General features: G+C 43.6%; 1 protein-coding gene across 2 annotated transcripts in view; it reads right to left on the reverse strand.

Annotated features, from left to right (window-relative positions):
• Positions 1-219: 219 nt before the first annotated feature.
• Positions 220-17,415, reverse strand: part of KSR2 (kinase suppressor of ras 2) — a 187,356-nt gene continuing 170,160 nt past the window's right edge. Inside the window, exons 17-20 of one of the 2 annotated variants that reach the window (XM_087880196.1) lie at positions 15,235-15,366; positions 6,630-6,759; positions 4,654-4,787; positions 220-1,217 (exon numbers count right to left, since the gene is read on the reverse strand). In XM_087880196.1, the coding sequence (XP_087736322.1) occupies positions 1,211-1,217; positions 4,654-4,787; positions 6,630-6,759; positions 15,235-15,366 (403 nt within the window). In that variant the 3' untranslated portion in view covers positions 220-1,210. Of the gene's footprint in view, positions 1,218-4,649; positions 4,788-6,629; positions 6,760-15,234; positions 15,367-17,415 lie in introns of those variants that run through there. The other variant, XM_087880197.1, reaches the window with a different exon arrangement.

Here is a 17,415-nt window from a genome sequence, read left to right on the forward strand (position 1 = left end):
GGGCGGCATATAAATCAAATAAAAAAATAAAATAAAAATAAAAAATAAAATAACATAAAAAGCATCAGGCACCGAAAGAACACGAAAGCCAAGAATTGGCAGCTGTTAACAGCAGGTTAAGCTTTGATGTCAAATCTCCGATCTGCATCGAGAAATTCAGCCCCACCCCGGTGAGAGTTGCCAGATACGGGGGGGGGGGATTTTTTTTTTTTTTTTAAAGGGTGAAGTTTCTATCTCTCGTCGTTGAACCCAGAAGGAAAGTTGGAGGAAACTCTTGACCGCGTGAAGGTTACTCGAGAATGAAGCTCTCCCTCGATACTCTTCAGAATTCCTTCTCTGGCCTGCCTTGATGGGACTGTTTTACGAGCAGCCCGGGAAAAGCAATTTGAGGAGGGATCTAAGCCATGGTCTATGGAGATTCTCAGCCATCCAGATCACGGTTTGTCTCAAAGGTGCTTTTTTCGAAAAGGCAACTGGACTTCCTTGTTGTTGTTTTTTAAAAGACGTTTCGCTTCTCATCCATTTCTGATCAGAACAGGAAAAAAAAAAACTTGCAAAGAAAGTCCAAGTTGCCTTTTTGGAAAAGCACCGCTGGAACGATCTAACCCCGTTTTAAGAGCACGTCCGTGGGGGTCCTGTTAAAAGTCACCCTCCTTGCTCTGGACAGCTGGGGCTGCTGAAACAGCCTTCTCCTTTCTCCACCGTGCAGGCAATGAAAGAGGAAGTCCAAGTAAAGCAACCAAAGAAAACCATACAACAAAAAGAGAAAGAGAGAGAAAGAAAGAGAGAGAGAGAGAGAGAGAAATATCAGCATCCACTAATGCAAAATGGCTTCTAAGTGGGGTAGCTCACAGTTGCCCTCAGATATTCCCGTGGGAACGTATCTCAAGGCTGCTGGCCGTCAGGTGTTTCCAGACCGCTTAGCAGAAGGGCTACCGTTCGGACTCTGGTCTGCTTCGTGTCCTCCGTCCCACGTTCCATCCGCACCGAGGAACTTTCCGTTCTTCCGTCCTCCTGAGACCGCGCTTGAGTTTCCTCTCGCCGTCCAGACCTCAGGTCTGTTGTTCTAAAGGTGGCGGGAATGAGACAGCACCTCTTTGATCCCGGAACATTTCCAAGTCGGCCATACCCTTCCAGTCTACGGACAAGGACAGAGGAAATGGAGAAAGGGAAGGAAGAGGGATGTAAGAAAGGCACCAATCCTCTGATTTCACAGCCTGGAAAGAGAGAGAGAGAGAGAGAGAGAGGGAGAGAGAGAGAGAAACAAGAATCAAACAGGGAAAGACATTCATACTGCAGCATCAGTGGTGAAATGTAAAATTTGTTACTACCAGTTCTGTGGGCGTGGCTTGGTGGTAGGGGGTTAATGTGACTGGGTGGGCGTGGCCAACTTTTTTTTAAAAAAAAAACTTTTAAAAGCATTTTTTCTACAACCTCTTCGGCAGTAGAGGTTGTTGGAAAAAAAATGCTTTAAAAAGCCTCTGACGATCAGGCAACTCAGCTGGGATCGTCAGAGGCTTTTAAAAGCATTTTCTTTTTCTACAACTACTTCGGCTGAAGAGGTTGCAGAAAAAAAATGCTTTAAAAAGCCTCTGACGATCAGGCAACTCAGCTGAGATCGTCAGAGGCTTTTAGAAGCATTTTCTTTTTCTACAACTACTTCGGCTGAAGAGGCTGCAGAAAAAAAATGCTTTTAAAAGCCTCTGACGATCAGGCAACTCAGCTGGGATCGTCAGAGGCTTTTAAAAGCATTTTCTTTTTCTACAACTACTTCGGCTGAAGAGGTTGCAGAAAAAAAATGCTTTAAAAAGCCTCTGACGATCAGGCAACTCAGCTGGGATCGTCAGAGGCTTTTAAAAGCATTTTCTTTTTCTACAACTACTTCGGCTGAAGAGGTTGCAGAAAAAAAATGCTTTAAAAAGCCTCTGACGATCAGGCAACTCAGCTGGGATCGTCAGAGGCTTTTAAAAGCATTTTCTTTTTCTACAATTACTTCGGCTGAAGAGGCTGCAGAAAAAAAATGCTTTTAAAAGCCTCTGATGATCAGGCAACTCAGCTGGGATCGTCAGAGGCTTTTAAAAGCATTTTCTTTTTCTACAACTACTTTGGCTGAAGAGGTTGCAGAAAAAAAATGCTTTTAAAAGCCTCTGACAATCAGGCAACTCAGCTGGGATCATCAGAGGCTTTTAAAAACATTTTCTTTTTCTACAACTACTTTGGCTGAAGAGGTTGCAGAAAAAAAAATGCTTTTAAAAGCCTCTGACGATCAGGCAACTCAGCTGGGATCGTCAGAGGCTTTTAAAAGCATTTTTTTTTCTACAACTACTTTGGCTGAAGAGGTTGCAGAAAAAAAATGCTTTAAAAAGCCTCTGACGATCAGGCAACTCAGCTGAGATCGTCAGAGGCTTTTAAAAGCATTTTCTTTTTCTACAACTACTTCGGCTGAAGAGGCTGCAGAAAAAAAATGCTTTTAAAAGCCTCTGATGATCAGGCAACTCAGCTGGGATCGTCAGAGGCCTTTAAAAGCATTTTTTTTTCCTACAACCACTTCTCCAGAACACTTCCTGGAGTTCAAGCACTTTCTGCTTGAACTCCAGGAAGGTGGAGAGATCATCAGCTCTGGAGTGGACAAAGGCCCTCAGCCACGTCCTCTGATTTACAGACCACCACCAGGGCTTCAATTTGTGCAACATGCTGAGCCAGATCCAAACAGATCTCTCCGGGACTTTGAGTGATGAATGAATCCATCTGATGCTGTTGAAAGCAAGGGTCGGGGGATGGAGAGAGTATTGCTAAGCAAGCGCAGAAGCCTTTTGAGTAAAAGGCTTCCAGAATTACCTGGTTATTCTCATCCATCTGTCAAGATCATGTAGGGAAGGGCACCTAATCAGAGAGATCAACATTCCTGGGAAGTACCATCTAGTTCTCCTAGTTTACCATTTAGCTACTGACGGATTTCAACCCTGCCTCTTCTTCGGCAATTCCAAACAGCTTCATCAGCAATCTTTCCTCCAGTGTGAGCTCCACAACAATAAACCTACGAAGTAGGTTGTGGAGAGAGGTGGAGAAAGCACAGAAATGCTTTGATGGTTGTGTCAGGTTGCATGTAGACCTGAATTTTGGGATTCTCGGTGGTTAAAGATGCTGAGCTTGTTAGCTGTTAGCCCAGGTTCGAGACCCGAGCATCGCGCGATGGGGTGAGCTCCCGTCCTTTGCTCCAGCTCCTGCCCAGCTAGCAGTTTGAAAGCATGCAAATGCGAGTAGATAAATAGGTACCACTTCGGTGGGAAGGTAACAGCATTCCGTGCGCTTCCTCATAGTCATACCAGCCACATGACCACAGAAGCGTCTTCGGACAACGCTGGCTACCTCAGCTAAGAAACGGAGATGAGCAGCGCCCCCCAGAGCCAGACATAACTGAATAGGGGAAACCTTTACCTTAACCAATCTAGTCTCAAACCGTGCGATGCCACATTATCTTTCAGGCTTGAACAAGGGTGGACAATTTGGGAGGAAATTGGATATTTTTTTTTAAAAAAAAAATAGGGATAATTCCTTCTTGCAGGTGCCTCTTCCCCTCCCCTTTCTTTGCAACGAACAGAAATGGAATGCAAGGCTCGCTCCAGCTGTGAGCAGATAGTTGGCCTAGCAACAGGCTCTGTGTGTGTGTGTTTGTGTGTGTTTGTGTGTGTGTGTTAGGGACAGTTTATACCCTAGGGAGATCTGTAAACAGCCAGAGCAGGAAAGAGCACTGCAGGGTTTCCCCCGCAAACCCCCCCCCCGCTCCCGAAAAAAGCCAGATATTTCCCCGTTGCTTGGCTGCTAGTAATCCTTGACCTAAATGCACATATGTGTCAATGCTCAACGTTTCATTTTGCCAAATCCTCATGCTCAAAAACTCTTTTTTTTTTTTGGGAATGTGTGATAACAAAGAAAATAACCCAGCAAACACAGAAGACGAGACCCACAGACCTGCGTAGAGTACAGGTAGTCTTTGGCTTACGACCGCAATTGAACCCCAAACTTCTGTTGCTAAGCGAGACGTTTGCTAAGCAAATTTTGCCCCATTTTATGCCAAGCGTCCAAAGTTTGATCACGTGACCCTGGGGGATGCTACAAAGGTCGTAAGTGTGAAAAACGGTCATAAGCAGGGGTGGGGCTGCTGGGGGTTCGCAGGAGTTCGGGAGAACCTCTAGCTAAGATTCTGTGCAGTTCGGAGAACTCCCAAATCCCACTCCTGGCTGGCCCTCCCCATCCCTCCCCTCCCCTCCCCCGAGTCCCCACGTGGCCCGTTTTGGATGCAGGTAAGTGCATGGAGGCTCAGGGAGGGCAAAAAACGGGCCTACCGGAAGTTCGGGAAGGCCGGAAACGGGCCATTTCCAGCCTCCAGAGGGCCTCCGGAGCCTGGGGAGGGTGTTTTTGCCCTCCTGGAGGCTCAAAAAAAGCCTCCGGAGCCTGGGGAGGACAAAAACACACACACACCCCACTATGGTGCAGGAAGCCAACTAGGACACACCCACCATGGCCACGCCCACCCAGCAACCAGGCAGACAACCCCTTGCTAAATTTTTTGAAGCCCACCCCTGGTCATAAGTCATTTTTTTCAATGCCTACGAAGATGGCGCCTGAAGAGGAGAGCGCCTTCCGCCTTACTCTGCTGACTTCCAGAAGTGGCCAGGGTGGGACAGGCGGCGGTTCCGCTTTGGCAGTTTCTCCAGCATCTCCATGAGTTTGGTGAACGTGGGTCGCTCCTCCTGCTCGTAGGCCCAACAGAAGAGAAGGATGTCCTGCGAAGAGAAGAGAAGGAAAGGGCTATGCGAAGAGAAAAAGAGAGAGAGAGAGAGAGAGAAGAGAGAAGAGAGAGAGAAAGAGGGAAGGGAAGGGAAGGGAGGAAGGAAGGAAGAAAGGAAAGAAAAAGGGAGAGACAGAGAAAAAGAAAGAAAGAGAATAAGAGAGACAAAGACAGAGAAAGAGAGAGACAAAATGAAGAGAAATGGAGAGAGAGAAAAAAGAAAGGAGAAAGGAAGAGGAAGAGAAGGAAGGAAGGAAAAAGGGAGAGACAAAGAAAAAGAAAGAAAGAGAATAAGAGAGACAAAGACAGAGAAAGAGAGAGAGAGAGAGACAAAACAAAGGGAAATGGAGAGAGAGAAAAAAGAAAGGAGAAAGAGAAAAAGAGGAAGAGAAGGAAGGAAGGAAAAAGGGAGAGACAAAAAGAAAGAAAGAGAATAAGAGAGAGCAAGACAGCGAAAGCGAGACTAAACAAAGGGGAGAGATAGAACAAAGAAAGGAGAAAGAGAGAAGGAAGAAGAGAAGGAAGGAAGGAAGGAAAAAGAGGCAGAGAAGAAGAAAGAAAGAGAATAAGAGAGAGAAAGACAGAGAAAGACAGAAAAAGAGAGACAAAACAGAGAGAAATGGAGAGATAGAAAAACAGTGAAATACAGAAAGAAAGAAACAGAGGGAAAGAAAGGAAGGAAGGAAGGAAGGAAGGAAAGAAGGAAAGAAAGAAGGAAGGAAGGACAGAAACTATGCCCTATGTGGGGAGCCAAACCAGTCTGAATTTATGGCAAATGCAGATGTTCAAACTCAGCATTTGCTGTTGCTGCAAACACCCAAGAACCTCCCGCCCTCCCTTCTAACTTCTCGTTCAGTCCTCTTCTCTTCCCCTTCATCCTCGCAGCAACCATGTACTTTCTGAAAGAACCTCACAGGCAGGGTGAGAAAGTCACAACAAGCCACCACCACCCACTTTAATCCACGCCACTTTACAGAACTGACACTGAGACATGGAGACATGCAAAGGGTGAGATGACTTGGCTTACACTAGCACTGATGAGGTTACCTAGTTTGGTAATAAAATGTCTACAAGGAAACCACCAAGCTCAGAGAGCACTAAGGACCCCACCATCCTCTTCTTCCCCTTCCTCCTCCTTCCCTTCTTCTCCTTCACATCTCCTCCTCCTCCTCCCCTCCTCCTCCTCCTGTGCTCCACAAGCCCCACTCCCTTCCAGCACTGATAATGTTACCTAGTTGGGTAATAAAACGTCTACAAGGAAACCACCAAGCCCAGAGAGCATCAAGGACCCCACCATCCTCTTCTTCCCCTTCCTCCTCCTTCCCTTCTTCTCCTTCGCATCCCCTCCTCCTCCTCTCCTTCTCCTCCTCCTGTGCTCCACAAGCCCCACTCCCTTCTAGCACTGATGATGTTACCTAGTTTGGTAATAAAACGTCTACAAGAAAACCACCAAGCTCAGAGAGCACTAAGGACCCCACAGTCCTCTTCCTCCTTCCCTTCTTCTCCTCCACATCCCCTCCTCCTTCTCCTGTATTCCACAAGCCCCACTCCCTTCCAGCACTGATGATGTTACCTAGTTTGGTAATAAAACATCTGCAAGAAAACAACCAAGCTCAGAGAGCACTAAGGACCCCACCGTCCTCTTCCTCCTCCTCCCTGTAAACCTCCCTTTCTTCCAGAACTGCAGATGTTACCTAGTTGTGTAATGAAACATCTGCAAAAACAAACACAAAACAACAACAACAACAACAACAAGCTCAGAGAGCACCAAGGGTTCCTTTCCCGATCTGGCTTTCTTCTCCACTCCCTACCACCGCTTCACCCGAAAGTCACCTACTGAAATCTCCTTCCCCATGCCGATCTGGCTGAGGTTCGGCTTCATCCCTCGGCCCACTTGCCAAATTATTGCCTCGGCTGGTTGGGTCTTGAATGGCCATTCCCGGGCGTACAGTTCATACCAGACGGTTCTGTGGAGGCAAAGTAGGAGAACAAGTTAACAAGTGTTGGGGATCTAGAAGCAGGGGTGAAACGCTATCGGTTCGCTCCGGTTCGGGCGAATCGGTAAGTTAAAAAAAAAGCTACCGATTCCTCTGAACCGGTATTTCCGACGATCAGCTGTGCTGCACGGTTTAGCTTTGCTGGAAGTTAGTGAAGCTAGCACGTGCAGCACAGCTGATCCCCGTCTCGCTGTTCTACTTACCTTCCCAAGCCTCCTTTTGGCGTGTAGTGTGCATGCATGCCCACGCAGCGTGTGTTTGGCGTGCACTGCGCATGTCTGCACGCACAGTGCGCATGTGCAGCCAGCAAACCAGTAGCAAACCAGTTCAGATTTCACCACTGTCTAGAAGTACTCCCTCTTGCCATCAAAGCAAGAGGGTTAGGAGACAGCAGAGGACATCCTGGCATGCCTAAAGGGATAAGGAAGGGCCTGCTTTATGGCTTGCCTTCTGGAGAAGTGGAAAATGTTGTGGTTGGCTGTGCCCACTGTGGCAGCCATTTTGCGAGCATGCCTGCGGCAGTTCCTTAAAAATGCCAAACGAACTTGCGTTTCTTAATGACGATGATGGCCTTCAAGCCATCTTTGACTCGAGAACCACGTAAATAGATATTCTCCAGGACGATCTGTTCTCAAAGGACCGTCCTTTCGGCCTTCTTATTATAAGTCAATACCAATGGAAGCCCCAATCAAAGAAACACATTAAAGGCATCAATTGAATCTGATTTGTATATAAATGTAAAAGGACGATCACGCGTTAAACGGGCTATAAAAATGGCTTAAGTTTGAGCAAACACAGCATTCCACATTGGTTATTTTTACGCAGCGTGCCAAGCATATTGTGTTGGATTCAGCTTTTGTGGTCCATAAACTAGGACCGTGAGGGCGAACCTATGGCACGCATGCCACAGGTGGCATGTGGAGCCATATCTCTGGGCACACAAGCGTTGCCCTAGCTCAGCTCCAGAGTGCATGCGCGCGCTGTCCAGCTAATTTTCAGGCCTTCTGGGCCCACCGGAAGTCGGGAAATGGGCTGTTTCTGGCCTCCGGAGGGCCTCTGGGGAATGGGGAAGGCTGTTTTCACCCTCCCCAGGCGCCTAGAAAGCCTCTGGAGCCTGTGGAGGGCGAAAAATGGGCCTACCAGGCCCACTGTGCCATCGTATGCCAAAAGAGGGGGGAACATGGGAGGTCATGCATGCATGCACAGAGGGTGGGGCGCATTGGATTATGGGTGTGGGCACACACACGCGCGACCTCCCCGCACTGCTCCCTCTTTTGGCACGTGATGGCAAAAAGGTTAGCCATCACTGAACTAGGATATATTCCCAACTGATTAGGTCAAACAAACCATGCCTTACCACAATAGATGAACAGAAAAATGCCTTTTGGTATGTTTTTTTTTCTCTTACGCTGCTGGACGAACCCAGCTATGGAGGTCTGCGAGCTATTGTGCATTATTCACTTTTCTGGATTCACATTATCAAAACATTTTTTTATATTAAAAAGTTGCTTTATTTTGCTCTATCCAAGGTACAGATTCACCAAATCCCTTGCAAATTTCTTACCAAGTGAAAAGCTGGGGAGATGCATCTTATTCTAAAAGCCATCACGAGCCAAATAATCTTTACACATCCTATCTACCCAGGATGGGATCTTAATATAATTTTTAACTGCCACCGCTTTTCCTAAAATGATGATGGAAGGTGCGAATAACCACCTGTGATAATAACCCTGAGGCACATGCCTTTCATTCATCAGGATTCCCCAGGAAAAAAAGAGAAGGGCACAATTCACATCTCATCCAACTTTGAATTCAGTAGCACCCGCTTAGAATCGCATCCTGTATTTATTTATTAATTATAGCCGCCAAACTCCGACAGCCTCCAAGATTGCAAGGGAAATCATGCAGATCAACCGAAGCGGCATCTGAAGGTCATTTCGCAGATTGAAAAATCCCTACCCAAGAGGTACTTCTGTGCAGAAATGATGTGAATCCCTTGCACTATTTTTTTAAAAAAAAATTTGGGGAAGGGGGTAATGAGCGCGCACGATAAAAATGCCTCAATTAAACAGCTGCTTCTACCAGGGAAATTAATTTTTTTCTCCCCTCTGTGATGACATCTCCAATATGTTTTTTGCATGCATGGTTAAACATCCAGCTTCGGTATTGAGTTTTGGAGAAGTTACCTTAGATTCAATACTCTGTTTATTTATTTGCTTTTTCTTTTCCAATTGGCCCTAATAAATTATACTTATGGCCCTTCCCAGCCTGACACTCTTAAAACCTGCTGGGAATGTAAATCCCAGGAACTAAGATAGGCTCAAGATACAGAAGGATCTTGACAGACTTGAACATTGGGCACTATCTAACACTATCTACGGGACCGCCTGCTGCCACCAATAGCCTCCCACCGACCAGTACGCTCCCATAGAAAGGGGCTCCTCCGGGTGCCGTCGGCCAAACAATGTCGACTGGCGGCCCCCAGGGGGAGAGCCTTCTCTGTGGGGGCACCTACTATCTGGAACGAGCTCCCCCCGGAGATACGGAGGATCCCGGATCTGCGTACCTTCCGTCGCACGCTTAAGACGTTCCTATTCCAGCAAGCCGGCCTGACCTAAACTTCTCTTTTAAATGGGAATTTTAAATTTGGTTTTAAATTATTGGGGTTTTAAATATGGTTCAGCCAAATTTATTTAACTTGTTTTATTTCTATTTTAAATTTTGTATTTATATGTTTTATTTCATGGCTGTTCACCGCCCTGAGTCCTTCGGGAGTAGGGCGGTATACAAATTTAATAAAATGAAAAATAAAATGAAAAATGAAAATGAAATTCAACGGTGAAAAAAGGAAGGTTCTACATTTAGGGAAGAAAAACAAAATGCACAGGTACCGTATATGTATCTCGCTCAATAGTAGTAACTGCGAGAGGGATCTTGGAGTCCTAGTGGACAACCATTTAGTTATGAGCCAGCCGTGTGCAGCAGCTGCCAAAAAAGCCAACACAGTTCTGGGCTGCACAAACAGAGGAGAATTTCTTCCAATAACCGGTTCACCGAACTGCTTAGAAATTTAACAACCGGTTCTCCCGAATAGGTGCGAACTGGCTGAATCTCAGCACTGGGCAGACCCAAACCACAACTGGTTCCAGTTGGCCCACAGACTACTGGCCTCTGCCACTGAAAGAGGAGGAACCAAATGGGTCTTTCTCTCGGCCAGGCTGATGGACATCTTCTCAGCTTTGTCCTCCTCTGGACCTCTTGAGATGTGCTTCAAGAAAGCAAATTCTCAGTGCGCATTTTCTTCCTTTTGAGCTATCTCAGTATTCCAACAGTGGCCGTCAGCTCCAATTAGCATCTTGGCCTCTGTAGACATTTCCTACCTACGGATCTAGGAAGGGTTATTTCTCTCCCTTAAAGATAAATCTGAAGTAAGAACACTTCTATCCTCTCCTAATAAGTGTTCACCAGCTCCGCTGTTTTTCTCTGGCGAAGAGAAAATGGATAATCCACACATGTGGTAACGTTTCCTGGAACTGTACAGTCCAGCTCCATTTTTGGACCTTCATTGTGCCAGGCAGATCTGGTTATTTACACTTGGGATAACGCGATTAATCTCCAGAGAGCTTGAGAACTGACCTGCCATGTTTAGAAGGTACGACATAGGCTGTCTATTTAGGCAAAGGGTATTCTCCAAACCCCAATCCGTAATGAAATATATGCCTGCGTGGGATAAACGGGGTAAACCAGAAGCTGGGTGGATTTAGGCAAAAAATATATATAACGTTTTAAAATAGCAAGGGAAGACTCCTTACTCTTCCGAAGATCAGTTAGAGGATTTGTTTGGCGGTATTTAATTGAATGGCTCAGTTTCTGCTCTTAGAACTCTGGTGCATATTTTCTTTCTGAACCAGGGGAGACATGATAGCAGTCTTCTAATATCTCAGGGGCTGCCCCAAAGAAGAGGGAGTCAAGCTATTCTCCAAAGCACCTGAAGGTAGGACAAGAAGCAATGGGTAGAAACGAATCAAGGAGAAAAGCAACTTAGAACTAAGGAGAAATTTCCTGACAGTGAAAACGATTAACCAGTGGAACAACTTGACTGCAGAAGTTGTGAATGCTCCAACACTGGAAGTTTTTAGAAGATGTTGGATAACCATTTGTCTGAAATGGTGTAGGGTTTCCTGCCTAAGCAGGGGGTTGGACTAGAAGACCTCCAAGGTCCCTTCCAACTCTATTATTATTCTCTTCTCTTCTCTTCTCTTCTCTTCTCTTCTCTTCTCTTCTCTTCTCTTCTCTTCTCTTCTCTTCTCTTCTCTTCTCTTCTATTCTATTCTATTCTATTCTATTCTATTCTATTCTACTTATCTGAAACATATTTTGGGTTATATGTGTGGGAAAGCTCTCGATTCCAGATGTTGCATTGCAACCTCTGCTACGAATCCTGAAAGCAGTGATTCCATGACTCTACCCTTTAATTTGTTGGTAAGTTCAGAGAGCACCAGGACCCCTGATTTCCACTCTGAGCTACAAACATTCTCCTTTATCAATGTGACTTCTGGCCAAAATACACCCGATTTTCTCTGCCCGTTTGCATGTGAAAAAATCAGAGGAAAGTCGGGTTACTTCCTTTCAGGAAAAGTGTTCTTTGACATTTTTGCTGCCACTTCATTCTGTTTCAGAGGTAGTGAGTGGAAGTGATATATTTGCCATTTCCTTTCTCAGGGACTTGGGGCTTTTTTTTCCCCTGCAACTTCTGATTGAATTTAGGAGCAGAGGAAATAACCGTTCTCAAGACTCCTGAACCGAGGAGGAGACTTTGGCTCAAACTGAGTGACATCATTTCCAGTCGTGGAGAAAAAGAAAGGCTATTTCAGGATCCAAAAATGTTTTCCTCTTCCTGTTTTTTTTTCCCCCTTTTTCTTTTCCAAAACTGAGTTTTTGCTTAGGAAACATAGTGAGGGAGGCTTGTGCAAGTGGGAATTTAAGACTTCAGCCCCTTTAAACGTGGAGTGGACTGCAGCATTTATAACTGTGAATACCTCCGTTGGGAGTTTGTTCATAGTTTGAACATTCAAATATAGTTTTTGCAACTGTGTCCCAAGCTGAAATCCCTTAAGAGCTTATAGGTAACGGGCAATTATCTTAATTATCTTAGCTGGCAGGATTAATATTTAACTAGTGCTAGACACTACGAAAAGTATGAGTGCCGATGGTGTCGCTATTCCTTTTCTAGTTGTCTGTTTGTGTGTTTTGTCAAAGGGAAACTTCAACCTATTATTTGTTAACTGCTGTTATTTTATTTGGCGTTGTGATTGAATTGGTAAAATATTAAAGAAATATCAGCAGTTATCGGGTCCAACGAAAAAAGCCCAAATGATATTTTAAAATCCAGTCCATCAAAAGGAAAAAGAAAGGAAGAGAAGAGAAGAGAGGATCAGGATAGAGAAAGAGAGATAGATAGAGATATACGAGAGAGAGAGAGAGAGAGAGAGAGAGACAGAAACAGAAACAGAAACAGAGAGAGAGAGATACTATAGATAGATAGAGATAGTATATATATATATATATATATATATATATATATATATATATATATATATATATATATATATATATATATAAAGATACTATAGATAGATAAAGATAGAGAGAGATACTAGAGAGAGAGAGATTCAGAGAGAGAGATACTATAGATAGAAATACTATAGATAGAGAGAGAACTATATAGATAAGAGATATTATAGAGAGAGAGATACTATAGATAGAGAGATACACAGAGAGAGATACATAGAGAGAGATACACAGAGATACTATAGATAGATACTATAGAGATACTATAGATAGATACTATCGATAGAGAGAGAGATACTATAGATAGAGAGAACTATAGATAGATAGATACTATCGATAGAGAGATACTATGATAGAGAGAGATATGTAGAGAGAGAGAGATACAGAGAGATACTATAGATATACTATAGATAGAGATATATACTATAGATAGATAGAGAGCGATAGATACACAGAGAGAGATAAAGAGAAAAAGAATGAGAAAGAAAGAAAGAAAGAAAGAAAGAAAGAAAGAAAGAAAGAAAGAAAGAAAGAAAGAAAGAAAAAGAAAGAAAGATGATATTTTCTCAAAATATAAACTTCAAATTAAAAAAATTACCCAGGGGTTCTGTCTGATAAGAACGCTCTTTCCTCAATAATTACTTTTGAAAGTCGTACCAATGCTTGCATTGGATTTAATTGCTGTTTTCACCCACCAACCCCATGAAAACACATTACCAGATAAGAACTCGGTATAAATTAATCACTTTAGCGCTCTGTTCTTGAAGGTGCCCATCTCAGTGGCTTCCAAGAAAATTAATCCGTCAGATAAAAAAAAAAAAATTAAAAAACCCACCCCTATTGGGCCAAAGGAAAGATTTCATCATAGGACAGGGAAACCTCTAAAAGATAATGATAAAAATGGATTCCCTGCCTCCCTTTGCTATGAGGCATGATAATTAATTGGGCAAGCAAAACAAGAACAACAATAAAACAAGAACAACAATAAATCAAACCACCAAATAAAGTGAAACTAGAACACCGTAGGAAACAAAACTTTCACGAACTGACGTTTTGTTTTCTACTGTTGCTCCGAACCATTTTCCTCTTCAAGAGGTTTTGCACGGCGGAATTCTCCTCCTGCAGAGAATTCCAAATATTGATTTTTATTACCCACAACTCTCTGCCCCTCTACTATGTCCCAACAGCTCACAGCTCACAGCACTTATACCACTGACCAATAAGGTTGATAGCACCACGTTTTCTCTCAGAGCTAAGCTTTTAAAGATAGTCCTTAACTTACAACCACAATTGACCCCACATTTTTTGTTGCTTTGTAACTATCTTTTGTTGCTTTGTAACTCTGAAGGACCATTAAATCCTCCTCCTCTTTTAATGACCCCGTAATCCCTTGCATCGGGGTGAAGTCTGGGCAATTGAATGGAGCTGAGTGTTTTACTGGCCAGATGCCCTTCCTGTTGCCAGCGCGGAGTTTTTGTTCAGCAGATATATTCTCATCGTGCCCAGAGAGAGAAATATCTGCCTCTACCTAGGATCGAACTCACAGCCTCTTGATTGTGAGGTGAGAGCTCCACCTCTAGGCCACTGCACCACTTCTGAACGATCATTAAATAAACTGTTGTAAATCGAGGGTTACCTGTACTTATTCATTGAAATTGATTAGGAAGGAGATGCCCTCCAAGGTCTCTTCCAGCTCAAAAACTAAGACTGTATTACTATTCTTGTCATCCTTACTAGTACCTATCTCTTCCCACTTATGGCTATATCCATGTTGCTTGTATCTTTTCAACTTATATTGTTTTTATTGTTTCCTAGTATGATTTGATTGCTTATTAGCATCCTATGACTATCCTATGAAGTGTTGTATCTTATGATTCTTAACAAATATATTTTATTTTTTCTTTATGTACACTGAGGGCATGTCCACCAAAGACAAATTCCTTGTGTGTCCAATCACACTTGGCCAATAAATCTATTCTATTCTATTCTATTCTATTCTATTCTATTCTATTCTATTCTATTCTATTCTATTCTATTCTATTCTACTCTAGTCCTTATTTCTATTCTATTCTATTCTATTCTATTCTATTCTATTCTATTCTATTCTATTCTATTCTATTCTATTCTATTCTATTCTATTCTATTCTATTTCTATTCCAAATTCATATTCTATTCTATTCTATTCTATTCTATTCTATTCTATTCTATTCTATTCTATTCTATTCTATTCTATTCCATTCCATTCCAAATTCATATTCTATTCTATTCTATTCTATTCTATTCTATTCTATTCTATTCTATTCTATTCTTATTCCTATTCCTATTCTTATTCCATTCTATTCTAATTTTTCTATGATGCCTTTTTCTGAGGAATGGGTCTTATCACCCCGTGTCGTATTTCGACAATAGAACTGCCTCCTCTAGGATTAGTAATTTCCCCCAATATGGTTATTTTAAGGACCACGGAGCGCACAACCCTCTGTTTCAACCTCGGTGCCAAGACATTATCTTCATCCCCAACTAATGATTAATCCTATCAAAACTCATTATTGCCTATTTTGGAATTTGACTTCGCCCAGCTTGGCAGCTTCTCTTCATTACATGTTGAATAGCACTTGATTAAGAAGTAAGGCTTAGGCGTATCTTTCAGCTGACCGCAATTGTTTTGCAGGCCCGCGTCGGAAAAATACGTTGATTAAAGGAAGAAACTTTCGTCAAAGGGGCAGAGCGTTCTGTTCATCGCCCACCGCCCAAATTCACCGATGAGACGAAAAACTTATCGGGTTAGATAAGTTTCTTCCAAGACGACTTTCGAACACGTTCATTCATTCATTACCCTTCCACCCCACCCGTCCACCCGATAATGACATTTACCCAAAAGCAAAGACATCCGAATGCTTGGAGAAAGGTAGTTTGTCTTCTTCCGTTTTGGGTGACAGCTGGTGGATGATCTCTGGTGCCAAGTGGCACAGCCAACCATTCTGGATCCGTAGTTTGTTCTCTCTCCTGCAGGGGAAAAAAAAAGAAGAGCCAATTAGTGTAAGCTCCGTCTTCGCCTTGGCTCTGTCATGTCTGAATCAAACACAGAAGAAACGGTATTGATTTTTTCTCAGTCTCTCCCCTCCCGTCCCCAAAACCCATGCTGAGCTGGCTGCTTTCTCGTTCCTCCCCCCCCCCACCCCTCTCTCTCTTCTTCAGTGACACTTGGACTTACGAGATGGAAAACTTCGTAGTTTTGCTCGGCAACCTGCTGCTACAGTAGTGGCCAAAATTGTGGGAACCTTTTGGGAAAAGTGTTATTTTCTAAAACTAGCTAATAACACCACTTTTTTTTTTTTGAGGAGTACCATAACATTATATATCCATGCAAAGAGAATTGAATCAAGAATGTAATGCTCCATTTCTTGTTCTCCTTGTAACAAAGTAGATCACAATATCTCTTGGTAGTTGTCTCTGTCTGGCAATCCATGAATTAACGCGATAAATTTTGTCTATTTGCCAGTCGCACTCTGCTTTAGATTCTCCAGTAAACTGAGCAAGGGGCTTCTGCAAAAATCTCTCTGATTTTTTCCTGGTTATTTTCTTTCAAGCCTCTGACCCTCACTGCCCATTCCATCGCTCTGTATTACGTCATTATGAGTTCTGCTTCCGCCTTTTCCATCTTATTTTGAGCCTCTCCCAATTTAGCTTCCACATTCAAATTAAACTGATCAATTTCATCCACCCTTTCTTCCAATAATGTAACATGACCCACCAGTCCCTTAAATGTGTTATGGAAAAGTGTTATTTTCTAAAACTAGCTAATAACACCATTTTTTATTTTTTTTGGAGGAGGAATACCATAACATTATATATCAATGGAAAGAGAATTGAATCAAGAATGTAATGCAATAGCTTTTAGGAAGGATTTGCTATTAGAACAGCAGTTACAGTCTAAAGAAGAAAAGTGAAACACGTAGAAAAAAATATGAGATATACAAAAATGATCACCATAGGAAAAACGAGATATGCAAAAATGATCACCATGTCAGTTAATCCTTAGTTGGGTAACCTTTAGCATGAATTATGGCCTTACAAGGTCTTCCCATGGAGTGAACCAAGTCTTTTAGTTCTGCAGCTGTTATAATGTGAAACCAAGATTGAAGGATGGCTTCTATTAACTGGGTTTGATTGCTGGGTCGCTTCTGACTATCCAGTCATCTCCATAGACTTACAATGGGGTTAAAGTCTGGGCTATTCCCAGGCCATTCCAGCAGTGGAATAGGATTATCTTGAAACTCAAAAAAAAAAAGGGGGGGGTGTTATTAGCCATCGAACCTCAAAAATACACTTTTCCGAAAAGGTTTCCACAATTTTGGCCACTACTGTATTGTGACCTGATTGAAGGAAAATGAGCTCACAATAGCAATTGGTGTTTCTTTGGGCTTGGAGATCTCAACTGATCTCAGAAGGAAGATAAGGCCATGGCTTCTCACCATCTTACTGTCCTGTCACTGAAAAGGACTCTTCTCTTCGTTCACCATGTACTCCTAACGGTTGAAATTAAGGCATTGACCTGAAGATCCAGGAATTTCAACACCCTTCTCAAGGATACCATCCAGGAGTGGGCTTCAAAAATTTTAGCAAGGGGTTCTCTGTGCGGTTGCTGGGTGCGCGTGGCCATGGTGGGCATGGCCTAGTCAGCCTCCTGCACCACAGCGGGGGCTGGGTGGGGGCGGTTTTGCTCTCCCCAGGCTCCGGAGGCTTTCCTTGAGCCTCCAGTAGGGCGAAAATGGCCTCCCCAGGCTCCGGAGGCCCTCTGGAGGCTGGAAACACCGAACTTCCAGTAGGCCCATTTTTCGCCCTCCCTGAGCCTCCACACACGCCATGCACTTACCTGCATCCAAAATGGGCCGCGTGGGGACTCCTGGGAGGGGTGGGGTGGGCGGGGACAGCCAGGAGTGGGATTTGGGGGTTCTCCGAACTGCACAGAATCTTAGCTAGAGGTTCTGCCGAACCCCTGCGAACCCCCAGCAGCCTATCCCTGATACCATCTGATGCATTACAATCAAGAAA

Source organism: Pantherophis guttatus, chromosome 17 (assembly GCF_059756535.1).
Source record: "Pantherophis guttatus breed Tessera chromosome 17, ASM5975653v1, whole genome shotgun sequence".
NCBI lineage: Eukaryota > Metazoa > Chordata > Lepidosauria > Squamata > Colubridae > Pantherophis > Pantherophis guttatus.